The sequence below is a fragment of the Spermophilus citellus genome (assembly GCF_964194105.1).
Source record: "Spermophilus citellus genome assembly, chromosome: 16".
NCBI lineage: Eukaryota > Metazoa > Chordata > Mammalia > Rodentia > Sciuridae > Spermophilus > Spermophilus citellus.
In genome coordinates this window covers 52,159,742-52,177,684 of record NC_138196.1, presented here as the reverse complement: position 1 = coordinate 52,177,684, position 17,943 = coordinate 52,159,742, and the positions used below count along the sequence as shown (strand labels likewise).

At 41.6% G+C, this 17,943-nt stretch overlaps 1 protein-coding gene across 5 annotated transcripts in view; it reads right to left on the bottom strand.

Moving 5' to 3' along the window:
* The window catches only part of ACSL1 (acyl-CoA synthetase long chain family member 1), a 60,763-nt gene that overhangs the window by 4,623 nt on the left and 38,197 nt on the right, over positions 1-17,943 (bottom strand). For all 5 annotated transcript variants that reach the window (XM_081269394.1, XM_081269398.1, XM_081269396.1 and 2 more), the window contains exons 6-17: positions 15,670-15,769; positions 15,276-15,454; positions 11,927-11,959; positions 11,742-11,793; positions 11,141-11,214; positions 8,663-8,740; positions 6,829-6,963; positions 5,309-5,443; positions 4,353-4,448; positions 3,292-3,364; positions 1,624-1,712; positions 889-1,005 (exon numbers count right to left, since the gene is read on the bottom strand). In XM_081269394.1, the coding sequence (XP_081125520.1) occupies positions 889-1,005; positions 1,624-1,712; positions 3,292-3,364; positions 4,353-4,448; positions 5,309-5,443; positions 6,829-6,963; positions 8,663-8,740; positions 11,141-11,214; positions 11,742-11,793; positions 11,927-11,959; positions 15,276-15,454; positions 15,670-15,769 (1,161 nt within the window). The remainder of the gene's footprint in view (positions 1-888; positions 1,006-1,623; positions 1,713-3,291; positions 3,365-4,352; positions 4,449-5,308; positions 5,444-6,828; positions 6,964-8,662; positions 8,741-11,140; positions 11,215-11,741; positions 11,794-11,926; positions 11,960-15,275; positions 15,455-15,669; positions 15,770-17,943) is intronic.

Below are 17,943 nucleotides of genomic sequence, written 5' to 3'. Positions count from 1 at the left end.
GATGTAGGTTCCATATTTACCTCTCTTATTGTTTCTCAACTATGAACAGAGCAGGGAGGAAGAGCAGGAAGAAAAGATTAACATTAAACAGAGACATGAGATGGGAGGGAAAGGAGAGAAAAGGGAAATTGCATGGAAATGAAGGGAGACCCTCATTGCTATACAAAATTACATATAAGAGGTTGTGAGGGGAATGGGAAAATAAACAAGGAGAGAAATGAATTACAGTAGATGGGGCAGAGAGAGAAGTTGGGAGGGGAGGGGAGGGGGGATAGTAGGGGATAGGAAAGGTAGCAGAATACAACAGTTACTAATAGGGCATTATGTAAAATTGTGGATGTGTAACCGACGTGATTCTGCAATCTGCATTTGGGGTAAAATTGGGGGTTCATAACCCACTTCAATCTGATGTATGAAATATGATATGTCAAGAGCTTTGTAATGTTGTGAACAACCAATAAAAAAAAAAAAAGCAAAAAAAAAAAAAAAGGCAGAATTCCAGATCCTTCATCATCCCTGGGGGAGACCAGGTTACTCCTGGCTCTTTGGGAAGTGTCAGCTGACTACCTGCCACAAAGTAACTGTGGGAATTTCCACTATCAAGGCGCAGCACTTATAGTTTAAAATGCCATTCTTGTTGGATTTCAAGTGGGAAGCAGCCACCAGAATTTAATGTTAAGCCTCCAAACAAAACACATTTGCTAGCGTTAAAGTCAAATTCCTAAACAATTATGGTCAGAGTATGAGCCTGTCTACAACGTACCATTCAACGAGTGAAAAGGGAAAGAGTATGGAGGGCGTCACTGCTTCATGGCAGCTGTGCAGCTGGTGGGTATTCTCTCCCCCGCAGGGAATAAAACTGTGTGAGAAGAAGAGCTGACAACTTACTGGCAGCCACTTTCCAATGTCTCCTGTGTGCAGCCAGCCATCCTTATCCAAAGCTTCGGCCGTTTTTGCTGGGTCCTTCAAGTAGCCCTTAAATACATTTGGCCCTTTCACACACACCTTAAAAAAAAAAAAAAAAAAAAAAGAATCTGTTAATAGCATGTATTGGGGCTTCTCCCAACTACAGTGGTATGGGTGTGTCCCCACTTTTAACTAGGAAGCCCTGAATTTCAGGATCCAGAGGGAGTTACCAGAAACCATCAAGATCCTGGAGGCACCTCCAAGGTCCCTGCGTCCCTTTGTTACCTCCGCTGCCATCAAATTACAGGGCGAATGCTTGCCGCCCTAGGTTCCAACACAAAGCTGCTGGAAGCCCCCTAGAGGATGTAATCACTTTCAAGTAATTAGGCTTTCCACCCAGTAGAGTGGCTCCCTAATAGGTATCCAGGGCAATCAGCAAACAGAAGATGTGCCCTGAGGACTTGGGCCACTGGAGCTTCTGCATCGCTCTGGAGCCCAAATCCCTGCGTGTCTGGCAGGAGGCAGGCATTAGCGTCTGTCTTCTGACCCCTTGGGAATGAAACACAAATGTACCTTCAATAAGAACCCTGTTGGACTCTAAAGATCACCAATACAGTTGAGCTCAACAGCTTTATTGGGAACTGGCGCTGCACTCAGAGTGGCCAGCTATTATGGGAGACGGCCATGCGGGTCAGTGACCAACGGGGTTTCACTCACCTCGCCCTCGCCCTTGGCAGCCAAGTAGTTCATTTCTTCCACATCAACAAGTTTTATAAAATTGCAAGGCATGGGGGCACCGACATGGCCTGTGCATGAATTAAATAAGAGAACGATCATTCCCGAGGCTACGGCTAATATCCTCAGGACAAAGCATTTTTATAACCAACAAGCCTGAGTCATCATAAAGCTGCTACAAACTCCTGGCTTCTGCAATTACAGCCATTCTCTTCCTGGTAAAATAATTTAAGAAGGTTTCTTCCTAGAAGACAGATGAAAATATTCAAAAATTTCCTCTGGACCTTACCCGAATTTGAGGCTCTGAATTATTTTTCAAAGTATAAATAATTTAGCAACTGATTTAGTTAGCACAAATACCTGAAAGCATGCTATCTAAAACTTTTTTTTTTTTTTAACCTGGTTTCTATGATCTGACTGACCACACTCATTATTTGCCCAGCCCTCAAACTTCATATCCCTGTTCTGAGAGAATATACACAGCTCTGGCGAACCTTGATTATTCTGTCATGCTCCATCTGATTCTGACTAATACTGTCTTTATCTCCTTAAGTACGGACAAACATTTTCTACACTTTTAAGTTTATTCAGACAGGACAGTGCTTATTTCTACTGTCAATTTACCTCTCTTGTCAAAGGGTGTCAGGATTGGGTTGTCTTTTCCAAAAACAAAAATGACAGATACCAGATGCATTTAAAGAGCATATTGCAAACAATGCCCATGTCTTAACAGTTTTAACATCTAGAGATCACTATGCCGAATTCTTTGGCTGTTAAGGAACCTGAGGTTAAAAACGAGACAAACACCATATAGGAGATTCATAGACTATCAGCATTCATTCCAGTAGAAGTATGTTATTATTTAGTGCTAGAATCTGTGTTACCAGGTAGTGCTGATATGTATAAAACACCAAATAAATCAGGGAAGTTTATTAATTGCAGTGTAGAATAAACTACCAATATGGCATAGAGGAAAGCACAAAATATGTGCAGTCAGACTCAGGCTGGAATCCTGGTTCCAAGAGATAATGCTGTGTAAATTGTTCTCCATTATTTACATGCTATTTAAGCAACAATCGACAATTTCCTCTCACAGGAGATGGTACCAACCTCACAGGGATGTTATTGGGATTACCCTCACATAATGTCCATCTTAAGCATCCATCAAGAAAGCTTATCCATGTCAGGTGCTCAGTCAATTATTTGTGTATTTGTCCTCCCCTTTTTCCCTTTTGAGAAAAAGAACTTGGGTTTATTCCTATCTAGGGTCCCAGTACATAGCATAGAACATGGTGTAAATACGTGTGGATTAAAATTACCAGCAAATGATGAGACCCTAATCTGATACCTGCAAGCCCTACGGGGCCAGACATCCTCTCTCAGATGTAGCCTGTAGGATCCAGACAGAGACTGACTGCCACCTGGCATTACAGTCAGATTCCCAAAATGCTACCACACTTGGCCACAGGAGCAGAAGGGCATTTCCACATGCCCGCCTGAATTATAAGACTGTCTGCCTCAAGGCTGAATGACCTGAGGCTTAACACTTGTTTAAGTTGGTTAATGAACTGATCAATGATTAACCCAATTCCAACATTTCAATAACCCCATTTGAATAAGATTCTGAAAATGGCCCTCCGTCAATCCTACCTGCTGTCCAGTCTCCAGGCACACTGAGAGAGCAGCCGGCTGTGCACTCGGTCTGTCCATAGCCTTCGTAGAACTGGGTCACCAAGAGAGCAGACATTATTAACGGGGGGACAGTCAGCCTTTGCAGGAAGTGCACAAGTAATCCAGTTCCACTAACTCCTGAGTAATTGCTGATTGTGAAGTGAACTTCACCCAGGAGCACAACGTGCCCCCAAACATCTCCCCCTCCCCTGCATGCCAAACACCAGCCGTCATCCGTCGACCATGAGGACAAGCAAAGGAGACCTCCTTGTGACTGGTCACTCCTCACCTGGGAGCACTCTCACTTCGTCACTTCATACATGTGACCTGCACATGTCCTATCGTTAACTACATTCCCCTGCCTTCCCCCTTTAAAACAGGTTCTCTGCATGGTTTGCAGGCAGGTTTCTCTCTTAAGAAGGTGTGTTCCTATATCTGCTTGCCTGATTCTGAAGGTATGGCTGAGTCCTACCCTAGAAAAAATTACACAGCCCATCCATATTCCCTGCCTAGGGTAAAATATATATATGTGTTTGGTATGTACATGTATACACACACAACCACACACACACAACTACAACATACACTTATTTCTCCAAACAATCTAGTAATAATATATCTTCCAAACAAAAATAATATACAGACGCAAAGTGGAGGGCGGGGAGGACTGGGAAGACACTGGTCAAAGGACAGAAACTTTCAGATAAGAGGAGAAAGTTCACGTGACCTACTGCCAGCAAGGTGACACTAGTTAATAACAATATGTTGTGTACTCCAGAATCGCTAAGAAAGTGGATTCTAAGAGTTCTCACCACACGTAAAAGGGTATAGTAGGTGACATGTATGTTAATTTGCTTGATGTAGCCATTACACAATGCAGTCATATATCAAAACATCATGTCTTACAGCATAAAAATATAATTTTTTGTCCATTTTTAAAAATTGACAACACACAAAGAGAAACAAATTGACTTTTGGTAAGGAAGGGGACTTGGTGCTATATAAAGACTGGGATGATCCAGCGACATGAAGGGCCTCACCTGGCAGCCGAGGGCTGCTCTCAGAAACGTCAGCACTGTGGCGGACACGGGTGCGGCTCCTGTGACCATCAACCGGACTTTCCCGCCCAGGCTCGACTTGCAAAGTGGAGAGAGAAGAAGGAGGTGAGGGTTACATATTTGGAAGTCAGTGGGCTCCTCCATCAGAGATACCGGCCTGGGACCCTGTGCCCTAACCTACCAGTTCCTCTGCAGGTGGCACTGGAAGGGACTCCCCCTGGGAACACAGAACCCACAGGTGTTCACACAGGAATCCTGTTGGTTTCTGCCCAGAATTAACCCATTCATTCCCAACAAGTATGAAACTAAGCCACTCCTTGCAGGTACTTTAAGGAATTAAAACAAGATGGTGGCAGATTTATGGAAACTACCAGTTTGGACACTACTGAGGGACATAATGTCATTGCACATTCTTCATCACTCAAGCTTAAAAATAATTACCCTCAAGAATGGCATACTTGGTCAAATCAAAATGGAGACTCAAAAAGAATCTTTTTTCACTAGTAAACTACAATATTGTATAGATGCACCCTGGACACTGAGATGGTTTACTTCATGACTTTGCCCTTAATCTTTAGACGTGTATCAGAATAAAACCAACTGGGCGTGGTGGAGCACACCTGTAATCCCAGGAGCTGGGGAGGCTGAGATAGGAGACTCACAAGTTCAAAGCCAACCTCAGCAAAAGCGAGGTGTTTAACAACCCAGTGAGACCCTGTCTCTAAATAAAATACAATATAGGGCTGGGGATGTGGCTTAGTGGTTGAATGCCCCCGAGTTCAATCCCTGGTACCAAAAAAAAAAAAAAAAAAAAAAGAATTAATAAAACCATACCATTCTCTCCCTTGCCTTCATATCTTTTAAGAAAATAGCCCTCATAGAAATTTTGAAACCCAAATGAGTTTACATGAGAAACCACAGCTAAGTCTGTTTGTTACCTGTATTTTGTGGAAGATGAGTTTATCCCACAGGCTATTGTTTCTAATGATGCCGCTGCGAAGTTCTGCTTCTTTTCTCTTGGAGGCAAAGTCCAACAGCCATCGCTTCAGTGTGGTGTTTGCTTGTGCAAAAATCTAATGAAGCAAGAAATAAGAAGGTTTTCATAACTATGGGATGACGTGAATAAAAAAAGTCATAACAACAAGTGCTGGCGAGGATGTGGGGAAATTGGAACCCTCGAACTGCTGGTTGGGATAGAAACAATGCAGCTGCTTTGGAAAACCATCTGGCAGGGCTGGGGATATAGCTCAGTGGTACAGCACTTGCCTAGTATGCATGAGGCCCTGGGTTCAATCCCCACTAATGTAACAAAGAACGGAGGAAAGAGGGAAGAAAACCATCCAGCAGTTCCTCCGACAGTTGAACAGAGTTATCCTATGACCCAGCAACTATGCTTCTAGGTGTACAGACCCAGGAGAAATGAAAACACACCTACACAGAAATGCGCACACCAATGTTCACAGCAGCATTATTCATAACAGCCCAAAACTGGAAATGACTCAAGTGACCACTGATGAAGGAACAGCTAAATAAAATGTTTATATCCATACAATAGAATATTACTTGGCCACTAAAAGGAATGATGTATGAATATGTGCCACTTCAATGAACCTCAAAAACACACCAATGAACGAAGCCATTCACAGAAGAATACATACTGCATGACTCTAAATTCATTTGAAACTCCAGAACTGAGAAAGCTATAGATTTAGAAGGCAGATTAGTGGTCGCTTAGGGGTTGATGGGGGTAAGAGGTGGCAGATGACAACTAAAGAGTAAAGAGTTTCTTTTCAAGGTGATGTAAGTGTTCTAAATCGGCTGGTTGTAGAACTTTCGTGGAAGTCTTTGAGTTGCAGACTTTAAATGGATGCATTGTAAGGGAGTGGAATTATGTCTCCATAAAGCTGTTTAAAATTTTTTTACAAGAATGATTTAGAAAAAGAGAAGATCCTTAGAGATAGGAAAAGCCCTGCCTCATAAATACTATTAAAGCTGCCCAGTTACAACTTACTCTGGCAGTCGCTGCTGTTGCCCAGCAGTGCGGCTGCCATAGAGGGCTGGCATCCCCTCTGCCCCTGCCTCAGTTCTATCACTTTTCCCAATGGAACATGCATGGGGGGTTAAGCTTTCATAGTTGTTATTTTTGTGTGATCCAGTTAGCAATTTTGTAAGGCAGACAAAAGGGAAAAGAGGGAATGGTCTATTTCATGCATGAGATGCTCAGAGACATGACTGTAAAAAAATCAAAGGGCCTCCCGCCACCCGCCTGCATCCTTCTTGAAACCGCTTGTGTGTTCTCTCCTACTCCTACTATCAGCTCCACGAGGTGAATGGACTCTAATATTACAGAGGAATAAACAGAAGTTGCGTGACAGTAGGGGGCTGAGCCCGAGTTCGGCCCCAGCCTCTGACTCAGAGCCCAGCCTCCCAGCCTTCATACTTGCTGCTGGGAACTTACTCGGTCAAACATCCGGTTCAGCAGTCTTGGAACCACAGGAAAGATAGTGGGCTGAAGCACCTTGAGGTCGTCCATAAGTAGCCTGATGTCTCCTTGGAAAAATCCTATTTTAGCTCCATGGCACAGCATTACACACTGTGGAGTGAACAGAAACAACGCGGGCTTTACGGCTGCAGCAGGAGCCACACAGCACACAGAAGGCAACGCACGAGACACCCGCGTTAGTGTTTCAAGTCAGTTTCCAGAAATCTTAAAAGCTTCTAAATATAGGCAGCTTCTTAAAAAGTGCTTTCACATTTACTGTTAATTGTACAAACACCACCAAAGTACGGTATACTTCTCTTGATCATCCCAAAGATACAGGAATGAGTAGGAAACTAGGATCTGTTGTTTTAAATGACGAGCACAGAGATTCTATCTTGGCTTAAGGATCAATAGCTGTTGAATGAACTACATGGTATTACATACTCCAAATATTTTTAGACTTCCAGAAACTTCAGGGCTTTTTATTCTCAAAAACTTCACCCATCTCCAGTTCAGGCTGATTAAAATCTCATTTTCTTTTATTTGAATATAACCCAAAATTTCTGCAAACACACTGCATATGAAGTTGACACGCCAGGATATCTAATCTCATGCCAGAGTGGCTTGTCATTCTGCTACAGTGTACGGCATGATTTTTTTCCCTCTGCCTCATTCAAACTGCACTGGAAGCCAGATGCACTGGAAGCCAGATGCACTGGAAGCCAGATGCACTGGAAGCCAGATGCACTGGAAGCCAGATGCACTGGAAGCCAGGGAGTCTGCCTATTTTAAGTTTAAAAAAGAAAAAGAGATTCAAAAGATGGTGCAATGGAAGTGCCATCACTCTCTGGCTTAAACCACTGGACAGGTACATCACAGTTCACTGACAAAAAATTAAAAGCTCAGGCCTGCCTAAGCACAGCCTCTGAAGCTAAATTTAGGGTCACACAATGCACTCGTAACTGATCTGAGATTACTTTATAACTCATGAGATCCTGAGGTGTGCAAGATGTGGAGTAACAAATGCATGACAGGATCTGGTGATCCTTCGTTCTTTAGGGGGTCAGTAACTCCTAGGAGCTGCAGTCAACCAAAGTGCCAACTCTCTATTAGTCAACTGTCCCCAACACCTAGCACAGTGCCTGACAAACAGCTGGTGTTCAATGAATATTCAGTTAATGAAAAATGGTACCCACTGTTTTTCTTATAAAATCCAAAATTGTCCAAGAAGGGAAAAAAAAGATAGCTCTTTGTTAGTTTTAAAATTAATTGCACTGCTATATACAGGGAGTCCAGGCAAAGGTTGGTTAAACATCATCCTGCTTTTCCAGTATTGCCGAGAAGTTGGTCTTAAGTCAACTTGTACATCAGAAACAGGCGCCATCAAAAATGGACTTTCAAAAACAGAAGCCTTCAGAGAGACTGTCAGATTGAATGAATAAAAATCTTCCTTTTATATTACTCTTCCTGGAATCGCGTCCATATTTAGGTTCTTTTAAAAGCTTGAGTTTCTAATTTTAAAATGAAGGATTAGGATTCAGGTATTTAGGTCAGATGCAGAAAAAGAACTTAACACCCGTTTCCAATAATTTGCACCACTTCTAAGATGGGGCTGAGCAAAAGGCTTATCTGGAGGACGGCAACCTGCCCGTTATACTTACCTCCATGAGGCGCTCATACATGTGTGCAAGTGGTAAAAACGAAATGTGTGTGTCACTGGCACTCAAGGCAAGTACTTTCTGTAAAACACAACAACTTAGCAGAACACAAAACAAACATGCATGCAGGCTAAACAAAAACAAATGCCTACCTCTACAACTCTCTCAAACATATGGGCGAGAGGCAAAAAAGAGATCAGAGTATCATCTGTGGAAGGAGTGACTGCGTTCTGAAAGCAGAGATACCAGCAAAGCAGAGAAGCGTTAAGACTTCCATTAACCGCTCACGTCCTTTCAGAGCACACAGTACCTCAACACAGGAAGAATCATTTTTTTGCGTATGGCTTACAACTTTTTCTCACCAAAGAATGAAATGAAAAGCAAATCCTTCATGCAAATAGAGTATAGGTCATCTCAGTGGCCAGGTACATTTGCTTCAGGACTTTTTTTCTTGTAAAGAAAATTTTGCCCAAATTGGGACGTTTAAGGGATTGTGTGCTCTGTTTCAGAATAACAGTATCCGCAACCCAGCAAGTTCAAATGCCCCTTAAATATAAAATCCACTCCAACATAGAATAGCGCATTATGGTGCAAAGGGAAAGTGTTGGGGGCAGGGAGATAAGATTTTCAACATCCTTTTATTTATAGTACAAATGTATCTATAGTATTTTTTTGTTTTGTTTTGTGGTGCTGGGGATTGAACCCAGGGCCTTGTGCATGCAAGGCAGGCACTCTACCAACTGAGTTATATCCCCAGCCCATATCTACAGTAATTTGAGTGTGATAAACATTTTTATCCCATGAAAATGTCACAATTTGTTTAAGGCACCCTCAGATCTGGTATCCGGCAATTTGATCTCCCATAACATTCTGATCATGATGAGTCTACAGACAGATTAAGTTTAGGCATCTGGTATCCCTCAGAGAGGGCCTGATTTAGGGGCAGGCACGGTGAGGGTGTACTTGGAATGTTCTCATTATGAACACAATAAATTCTTGCTAACTGCAGCTGTACCATGTCAACTGAAAAATGGGGGTGTCATTAAGGGTGTCATATACCTAGAAAGTAATGTACCCTTCCAAACCATGCCCTTTTCCTCTTCAGAGCTGAGTTATCCTCAATAAGGTGACAATTGGTGAAAACACCGGTTCTGGGCAAACACAGCAGCCCCAGAAATGTTGGATGTGGTGAGCTTAATGGTATTCAAGTGTGACCTGCATCCCAACTAGGATCTCTTACTATGAAAATGTTTCATAATGAGAATTAGACTCAGTAATATCCATACTTTTTGGGTTTTTTTTCTGATTTAATTAAAAAATAATATTCATTGTCAGGATTAGAGGTTTTACAAAATCAAGAACATCCCTTGATAGTATAACTGATTTTGAATAAAGTTCTGTAATCAATTCCCTCAACAAACTCATGCATTTTAGAATTATGTTTGAAGGTTTATTAGGAAACTAAAATTTCACTTTTGTTAAGGTACTAAATGTTGAACCCTGCTTAGAAACTACACTAAAAAAGATATTTGGGACTAAGAGAGTGATTGTGGAGTAAAATTAAGTGGCAAGCGACCTTAAAGATCAGACCTCTGTAGCCACTCCCCAAAACCAGTAAGCACAGGCTCCTGCCACAAAATTTAGGGCTACAGAATACCCTCAAAGGGACTGCAAAAACAAATTGTGCAAAATGTAAAATGAGTATGGGGGAAAGGCATTATATTGTTCAATATAAGTACCTTTATAAAGACAAAATTGAAATATATCTTTGGTTGTAGGGACTGAATTATATCCCCCTCCCAAATTCACACATTGAAGACCTAACCTCCATGTATTTGGAGGTTGGGCCCTGATAGGACCATATTTGAGGGTGGACCCTGATCTAGTAGGGATGTTGTATTATAAGAAGACACACCAGAGCTCTCTTTCTCCAAGCATGCACAGGGGAGAGGATGGGAGAGCACCCACCAAGAAGGCAGCCATCTGCAAGCCCAAAGAGGCCCCTCATCAGAAACCAAATTCATTAGCTCCAGAACTGTTAGGGAATAAAGGTCTGCTGTTTAAGCCACCCAGTCTGTCATACTATGTTAGGACAACCCGGGAAGAACTAAGACCGGTGGATCGCAAACTTGAAGATTATAGAAAATTAATTGAAGTTTGAGGCTTTGGTCTTTCTCCTACAATGGGAATCAAGTTGACTTACAATAAATAATAAGATTTCAAAACCCTTCAGCAGTCTTTAAGATTTCATTCCTAACCTAAAGAAATTATTTTCCCAACAGTGAAACAGTGGATCAAAGCAGAAAGAGACCCTTTCTCCTTTGTCATTTCCAAGAAATATTTACGGGACAATATCCAATAGTTTTACCTAGGTAAACACTGTAGTAATTCCATTTGTCAATTCACCTTCATGCTCCCAAGTGAGAGCTGGGTAGGTCCACAAGGAAGACCATCTGAGAGAAGGTGGCCTTGTTCCTACTGAAGTTCAGACCTTGCCCATGTTTCAGAGAGTGTTCTACATACATTGTGGACCCAGCCTGGGGAGGGGGTGGCCACCTTCACATTTCCACTCCGAAGGCCTAATGCCAATGAATAAACGTGAAGGGAGATGACACCCTCCAAAATTGTACCTCTGTCACTTTCACAAAAGCTGAACAGTCGCACACGACATTCTGGTGAGTGATCATTGCTCCTTTGGGGTTGCCTGCGGAGCACACAGAAAACAGAACAAAGTTAAAGTACAGGCACTTCATCAAAGAATGGTAGAAGCCCTGTATAATTTAGGTTTCAAATTCCTCTCCTGTTAGATCCACCCATGAGAGCCAAATGTTGAGTAACATTCAATTCTTGAGTAACCTGTAATCCTTTCAATGAAACTTACTATCTTAAAGTCATCCTTAAACAATCCTCATTAATATAGACAAATTTTAGCAGATGTGTGTATCGGTAAGAGAAGAAAAATCAAGAATTTTATTTCCAGGAAACACCAACCAATAGTTTGCCCTAGCAAGATGGGTGACCCTAACATCACCTTCAATACATGTCTGTGTGAACACACGGCCCTAAGAACATCAAAGAGAGCAACAAGAAGACAGCACTTAAACCACCTGTCTCTCTCGCTTTCTTTCAGTCCACCTGTAATTAGCTAATAATAATAAGTCATTCAAAAAGGGGGGTTGAGAGTACAGACTTCCAGATACCACGCAGAAGCAACTCCATCTTGAAATTTACCTGTAGTTCCACTTGTGAAACAAATTACTGCAAGATCTTCAGGTGCTGGAGGCTGAAGATTAAAAAAAAAAATGGTATAAATCAAAATGGAAAACGATCAGACATAAATTATCACCCAAACTTTCTAATAATCTCCATATGACTAGACATGAGGGTTGTGACATGGTCTAAAACAGTGAACGTACCTTGGGTTTCCTTTTGTTGGCTCTTCCGAGGTCCTTGATTACAAGAGAGAAGAAGAAAAAAAAAATCTTAAGTGGAATTGTTGTCCAACTATAAAGAGTAAGGTCACATGAAGTCATTTGAAGCTGCCTTTCCTGAGAAGTGCAGTGCACTCCCAGCTAGTTCGAAGACATCATAATTTTTGCGTTAAATAAACTATAGTACTTTTAATTAATTAGAACCAAAATATTTACGATTCCAAGAATCCATTTTCTAGTTATCTCCTTTCTTCTATAAAACTACCTAAGAGGGGACCAGGGTTGTGGCTCAGTGGTAGAGTGCTTGCCTAGCATGTGTGAGGCACTGGGTTCAATCCCTGGCACCACATAAAAATAAACAACAACAACAACAAAAAAAAACTACCTAAGAGGTAATAGGACAGGCCTTTGAAAAATTTTAGAATTTATTCAAGAGACAGCAATCAGAGTCTTTTTTAAAATGGTATTTTGGTGCTCACTCATATTTCCTATTATGGCCTTTAAGAAGGCCTGCTCTTGGCAATAACCAAAGAACGGCAGATCTTCTGCACCCTCCCTGATTCAGAGTGCAGCACCACCTGACCACCTGGCTCTGTGGAACTGACATCTTCAGCCGGGGAGAGAAACCAACCTCTGTCAGATTTAGCTGCTAGCCTTTTTAGCAATACCAAATACCTGCACTTCACTCACAGAGAGGGGAGAGGACTTAGGAGCCTCCCATTATAAATCAGACCACAACAGAAACCACTTCCTCAAATGACACAAAGGTCCCTACAGAAAGGTTCCTCAGAAAGGAATGCAGCAGTTGCCAATGCAGGCTTCCAGTGACTATCGCTGATGTGGCTCAGTCTGCTACATTAAGGCACTTTCATATCCATTAATTTCCCAAAATGAACTATTTATAATCTTTTCCTATTAAAACTGAACAGCTTGAGTGAGCACATGGAGCAAGCAGTCTATTATAAAATGGAAATTAGATGGGTATGCTCAGGCTCAGCGGGCTTCACCAGGCACAGGATTTTAAATCTTAATCACATTTTAAATTATATACATGAAAGACGACGATTAAAAACAGATATGTTGATATCCAATTAGAAGTAAGGTAGGAGTTCAAGCAATGATAATTCTGTAAATCTTTCTTCAAAATAAATCTTTATGAGCTCTAAATTTCTACTCATCTATCCAAAATTCTTACGTAACTTCTGGAGATCTTGAATTCTTTAAAAATTGACATCAAGTGAAATAAAGCAATAGTTAAAAAGCAACTTGGCTTTTATTTTTGAGGGATAAATATTAGATAAATTAGAGCATCATTTCCCATGGACATTTCATAGCCTTAATTCTGCCTTGTCATCATTTAAAAGAAATATAGCAAGGGCTGGGGTTGTGGCTCAGTGGTAGAGTACTTGCCTAGCATGTATGAGGCACTGGGTTCGATCCTCAGCACCACATATAAATAAATGAATAAAATTAAGGCATTATGTCCAAAAATAAAAGAAATAAAAATGTTGCCATTTTGAAGTTAAAAACAAGCCATAAATAAACCTGAGTTCCAGTTAATAATAAACACTCTTTAAGTATTTAGGGGAAATGAAATTGGTAACCTACTGAAAATGCATAAAAAATGTATTGATGAATGTGTACAGCAAAGGGTTGATAGAATTCTATGTGATATAGCAAATTTGTTGAAATTTTAATAAATAAACTCTTGTCGATGGGACTATGGCTGGCTCTCTCCTGTATACTTCTTTCAACTATATTTTTGTAATTAAAATACTGAAAAAAATGCAAACCTTCCAAATGTTTCTATGTTTGGCCTGATAAAAATAGACTTTTACTTGATCCCATGATCAACCACAATCCTAATTTTAAATTCATGTTTTCAAACCGTCATCTTTTGCTTAAAATTGTGTTTTAAATGTACAAATCGTATCAGGCAGGTAAATGTCAAACAATGTTTTTTATAAGCTAAGATTTAGTATGAACTTTATATTATGATGTAATGTCTTTTAAAATTAATTTTTATCATGCAGCAATCACAAAGACAAAACTACTTCTCTGTGTGTGTGTGTATCTTGGGGGAGAAGATAGAAGGGAAGATGGGGGGGTTATAAGTAAAAAAAAAAAAAAAGAAAAGTGGGGAGATGCTAGGTAAAAAGTTAGCTGAAACACCGATTAAACCACAAAGCACAGCCATGAATGCATATGGAATCATGTTGCAGGTTGCTCAGCGTTTTAGTTTGTGTGTTTGTGTGTGTGTGTGTGTGTGTGTGTACACACATGAGGTGGAAGGTTCTGTTAGAACGATGACATTCCCTACGACTGCAAGATTCCTCAGGAAAGGCTCTCTAGGTCCTTCCTTGTAGCCCCGAAGTCTTTGTAGAAGGGAGAGAACTATGAATAAAAATTTAAAACCCTATTTATAATAGTTTCATAAAAATACTTACAATGTCTTCAGAGAAAGAGCATGACTTCCTCTATTTAGCCTACGATTTCCTATGATGTGTGAAAAGAGACATTCTCTTGCCAGCTCCCTTGAACTCTAATCCAAGTCCAATTGGAGGGATCAGTTCACATGGACCACACTCACTCTCCTAGAATGGTTACTTATAAAGTTGGGCTTACTGTGGATCCTGAGTATGAAAACAAGCCAAATCAAACATCTATGCTGGAAATTCACCAGGACTCTATAATATAGTCAACCTGGGGAAAAGAACCATGAGGCATATTTCTGTATCTGGGTCACTTTCAGAGACAAATCAGTAAGGAAAAGACCCTGAAGCTAAAGAAGACAAACTTAAAACTTCCACAACTGTCTTGAGCTGAAATTCACAGCTCTGGCATTGACTGGCATGGCCTGCCAGTGCTCTGGAATAAATACGAGCATTGCAACTCACTGAGTGAGAACTCCTGTGAGATGTGATGTACTACTAACATGGGGCATGCCACAGAATCCTTTTCAGTGATAAGATGGGAGTTTCTAGCTGGGCACAGTGGTGTACGCCTGAACTTCCAGTAGCTTGGGAGGCTGAGGCAGGAGGATTCAAGTTCAAAGCCAGTGTCAGCAACTTACTGAGGCCCTAAGCAACCTGGAGAGGCACTGTGTCTAAATTAAAAAAAAAAAAAAAAAAGAAAGAAAGAAAAATTAAAAAGGGCTGGGGATGTGGCTTAGGGGTTAAGCAACCCCAGATTTAATCCCAGGTACCAAAAAGAAGGAATTTCTGCCTTATGTCTTTACCAGGCTGCAAAGACAACTGGCCAGCATGGGGACTGCATGGCGGCACTGCATGTCATGCCTAACCCTTCAGAGAAGTGGGGTGGGCGAGAGACTCACCTCCATTGCCTTCATGCTGATGACTTCCACGCCACACTTCTTGCCTCGTTCCACCAAATCACTGCCAAAGGTGTCCATGAGAACTATGATTTTAAGGCCTGGTGTCAACTTATTTTCTACACCCTCCAGTAAGAGTTTGGCCTTGTCTGGCTTGTCAGCAAAAATCAGAGAGAGCTCAGCTGTAAACAAAGAGAGATGGTCAAGAATAAGCTCTAGGATACCAAAAGCTCAACTGCATGGTATCGGACACAAGGATACTGTAAGTGCTGCATCCTTGGAATGGAAAAGTACATATATATAAACATAAACCCCTGTCCAACCAGATGTGCAATTGCAGAGACACTGAATTTAACGAGTAACTAGGCCAGTATCCAGCCAAAGGTCACAGACTTACCTTTGTTGACTATGTACGTGATGGCTTCAGCTCCAAGGGTATCGTAAAGGGGAACGACCACCATTGAGTAAGTGAAGCATCCCTGTTCAATAATCACCCACTAAACAGAAAAGGATGGGGAGAGAAACCGAGATGTCATATGGCAATCACTCTAAGGAGAGCAATACTCTGTGTATCTGCTACTCTGTGCCAGGTGCCATAAGGGATTCAAATGGAAATAAAACACTTGCTCCCTTCTTAAAAAGAAATGACAGGGCTGGAAACTGTAGCTCAGTGGTATAGCGCTTGCTTTGCACGTGTGAGGCACTGAGTTCGATCCTTAGCACCACATAAAAATAAATAAAGATATCGTGTCCATCAAAAAAAAAAAAAAAAAAGAAAGAAATTACAATCTGTCTGAAGAATGGAGGCAAATGCAGAAAGGTCATTGATAGTACAAGACAGTGAGTGACTCATTGGAGAATGCTTATCACAGGCTCTAGGAAGTTGCCGAGACCTTTACCAGGAGGAACCTGAGTTTGCCCTTTGCAAAAGATGCAAAGTTTGGAGACGGGTTGAGAGAAGGACAAAGGATGACAAAGGCTTTCAATAGATGATCAAAAGCACTGGCTGGTCAGTCTGCGCTCTGGCGGAGTCTGGCTCTAGTCCATAGGCCCTGCATAGCCACGAAGGGTTCTTGGCCAAACAGTGGCTGTGGAGGTTAAGGAGGTTCTGCCTGGCAGCAGTGCTTGGGAACAGGGGAAGGAGGACATACATACACATATGTGTGTTTATTTTGACAAGATTTCTCCAGAAAAGTGATGAAGAAAAGAAATGATACAGTAACTGGTCATCTTGCCACTAAACTTATCTGCCCCAGGGCAGCTGACCTACTTTCAAGACAAGTGCAACATGGTTACTCTTTCACTTATGACCCCTGCGGGGGGGGCACCCCAATTCCTCTGGCTGTACTTTTCAAATGAAACTATTTGCAGGACTTGGACACAGGACACAGATGAAGGCACAGCCGCGTGGGAAGGGAACACAAGCGTTCACACTCACTTGACCCGGAAGTAGGATTTTGTGGGGGTTTTGTTTTTTCCTGGAATCGATGTTAAGTTTCTAGCCTGGAGGTCAGGTCCAAGCGCCTCAGGCACATGTGCCTTACAGGGCCCTCACTTCCCTGCCTCTTATCCTGTTACTCCAAACTCCACCACTGTGAAGGGCTTCATTCCCTGACACAGACATGCTACTGGATATGAACACGCGCTGCTCCTGGAATTCCTCTGGCCCCCCACCACTATTTCCTTAAAGTATCTACTTGGACATCATCCCCAGGAAGCCCTTCTTGACTGACCTCCCATAATCCTGTCCTGTGTCCACAGTTACTACATTACAGCTAAAGCCTCTTCTTCTGGGTCTGTGTTTCCTTATATGGTATTGCAGGAAAAAGATCCAAGTTGCTTTGTTGCCTTGGTGCCTCACACAGTATCTGGCATATAGTAGGTGTTCAATAAATGGTAGTTGAAGTAACTCATAAATATAGAAAGGAGTCTTCTTCTTTTTGTAATATTTTCCTAGTTGTAGATGGTCACAATACATTAATTAATTAATTAATTAATTAATGTGGTGCCGAGGATCGGACCCAGTGCCTCACATGTTCGAGGCAGGTGCTCTACTGCTGAGCCACAACCCCAGCCCAGGAGTCTACTTCTTGAAGTAAGGAATACGTTTTGCAGTTACATATTCATGATAAAATTCTACTAACACAAAAATTTTGGATGTGTTCATTTGTAATGAAAGAAACCAAATTCCATGAGCTTCGCCACAGTTCAGCTGTGGAGAATGCTGTTTTTCTTCTTGGCAGAAAATAAAACCCCCAAGAAGCCATTAATTTATAAAATAGGAAGTAGAACAGGGATTGAGCCAATATGCTTTTGGACCCAAGAAGGTATAAGAATACATTTGATTTAAGCCAGATGCTTGAATTTTTCCAAGCCAGCTGTGCCATTACTCTGTTGACTAACAATGTAAGCAACACCTATAAAAGGGCCTCTCATTTAGATTCACTTTCATACAATGATTTCCTGAAGCACCATGCACAGGACTTGATAGCCAAATAACAGGCTGCGTGTCTACAGGAAGGCTAGCTCATAGGGAGGTACTTTTCCCCCGGCCTGTAATATTTTCAATTTTGAAATCTGACCAGAGGGAAAGTTTCAGACCTTTCAGAAAAGAAAATTCATTTCTCTCCTTGTTTATGAAATATGATATGTCAAGAGCTTTGTAATGTTG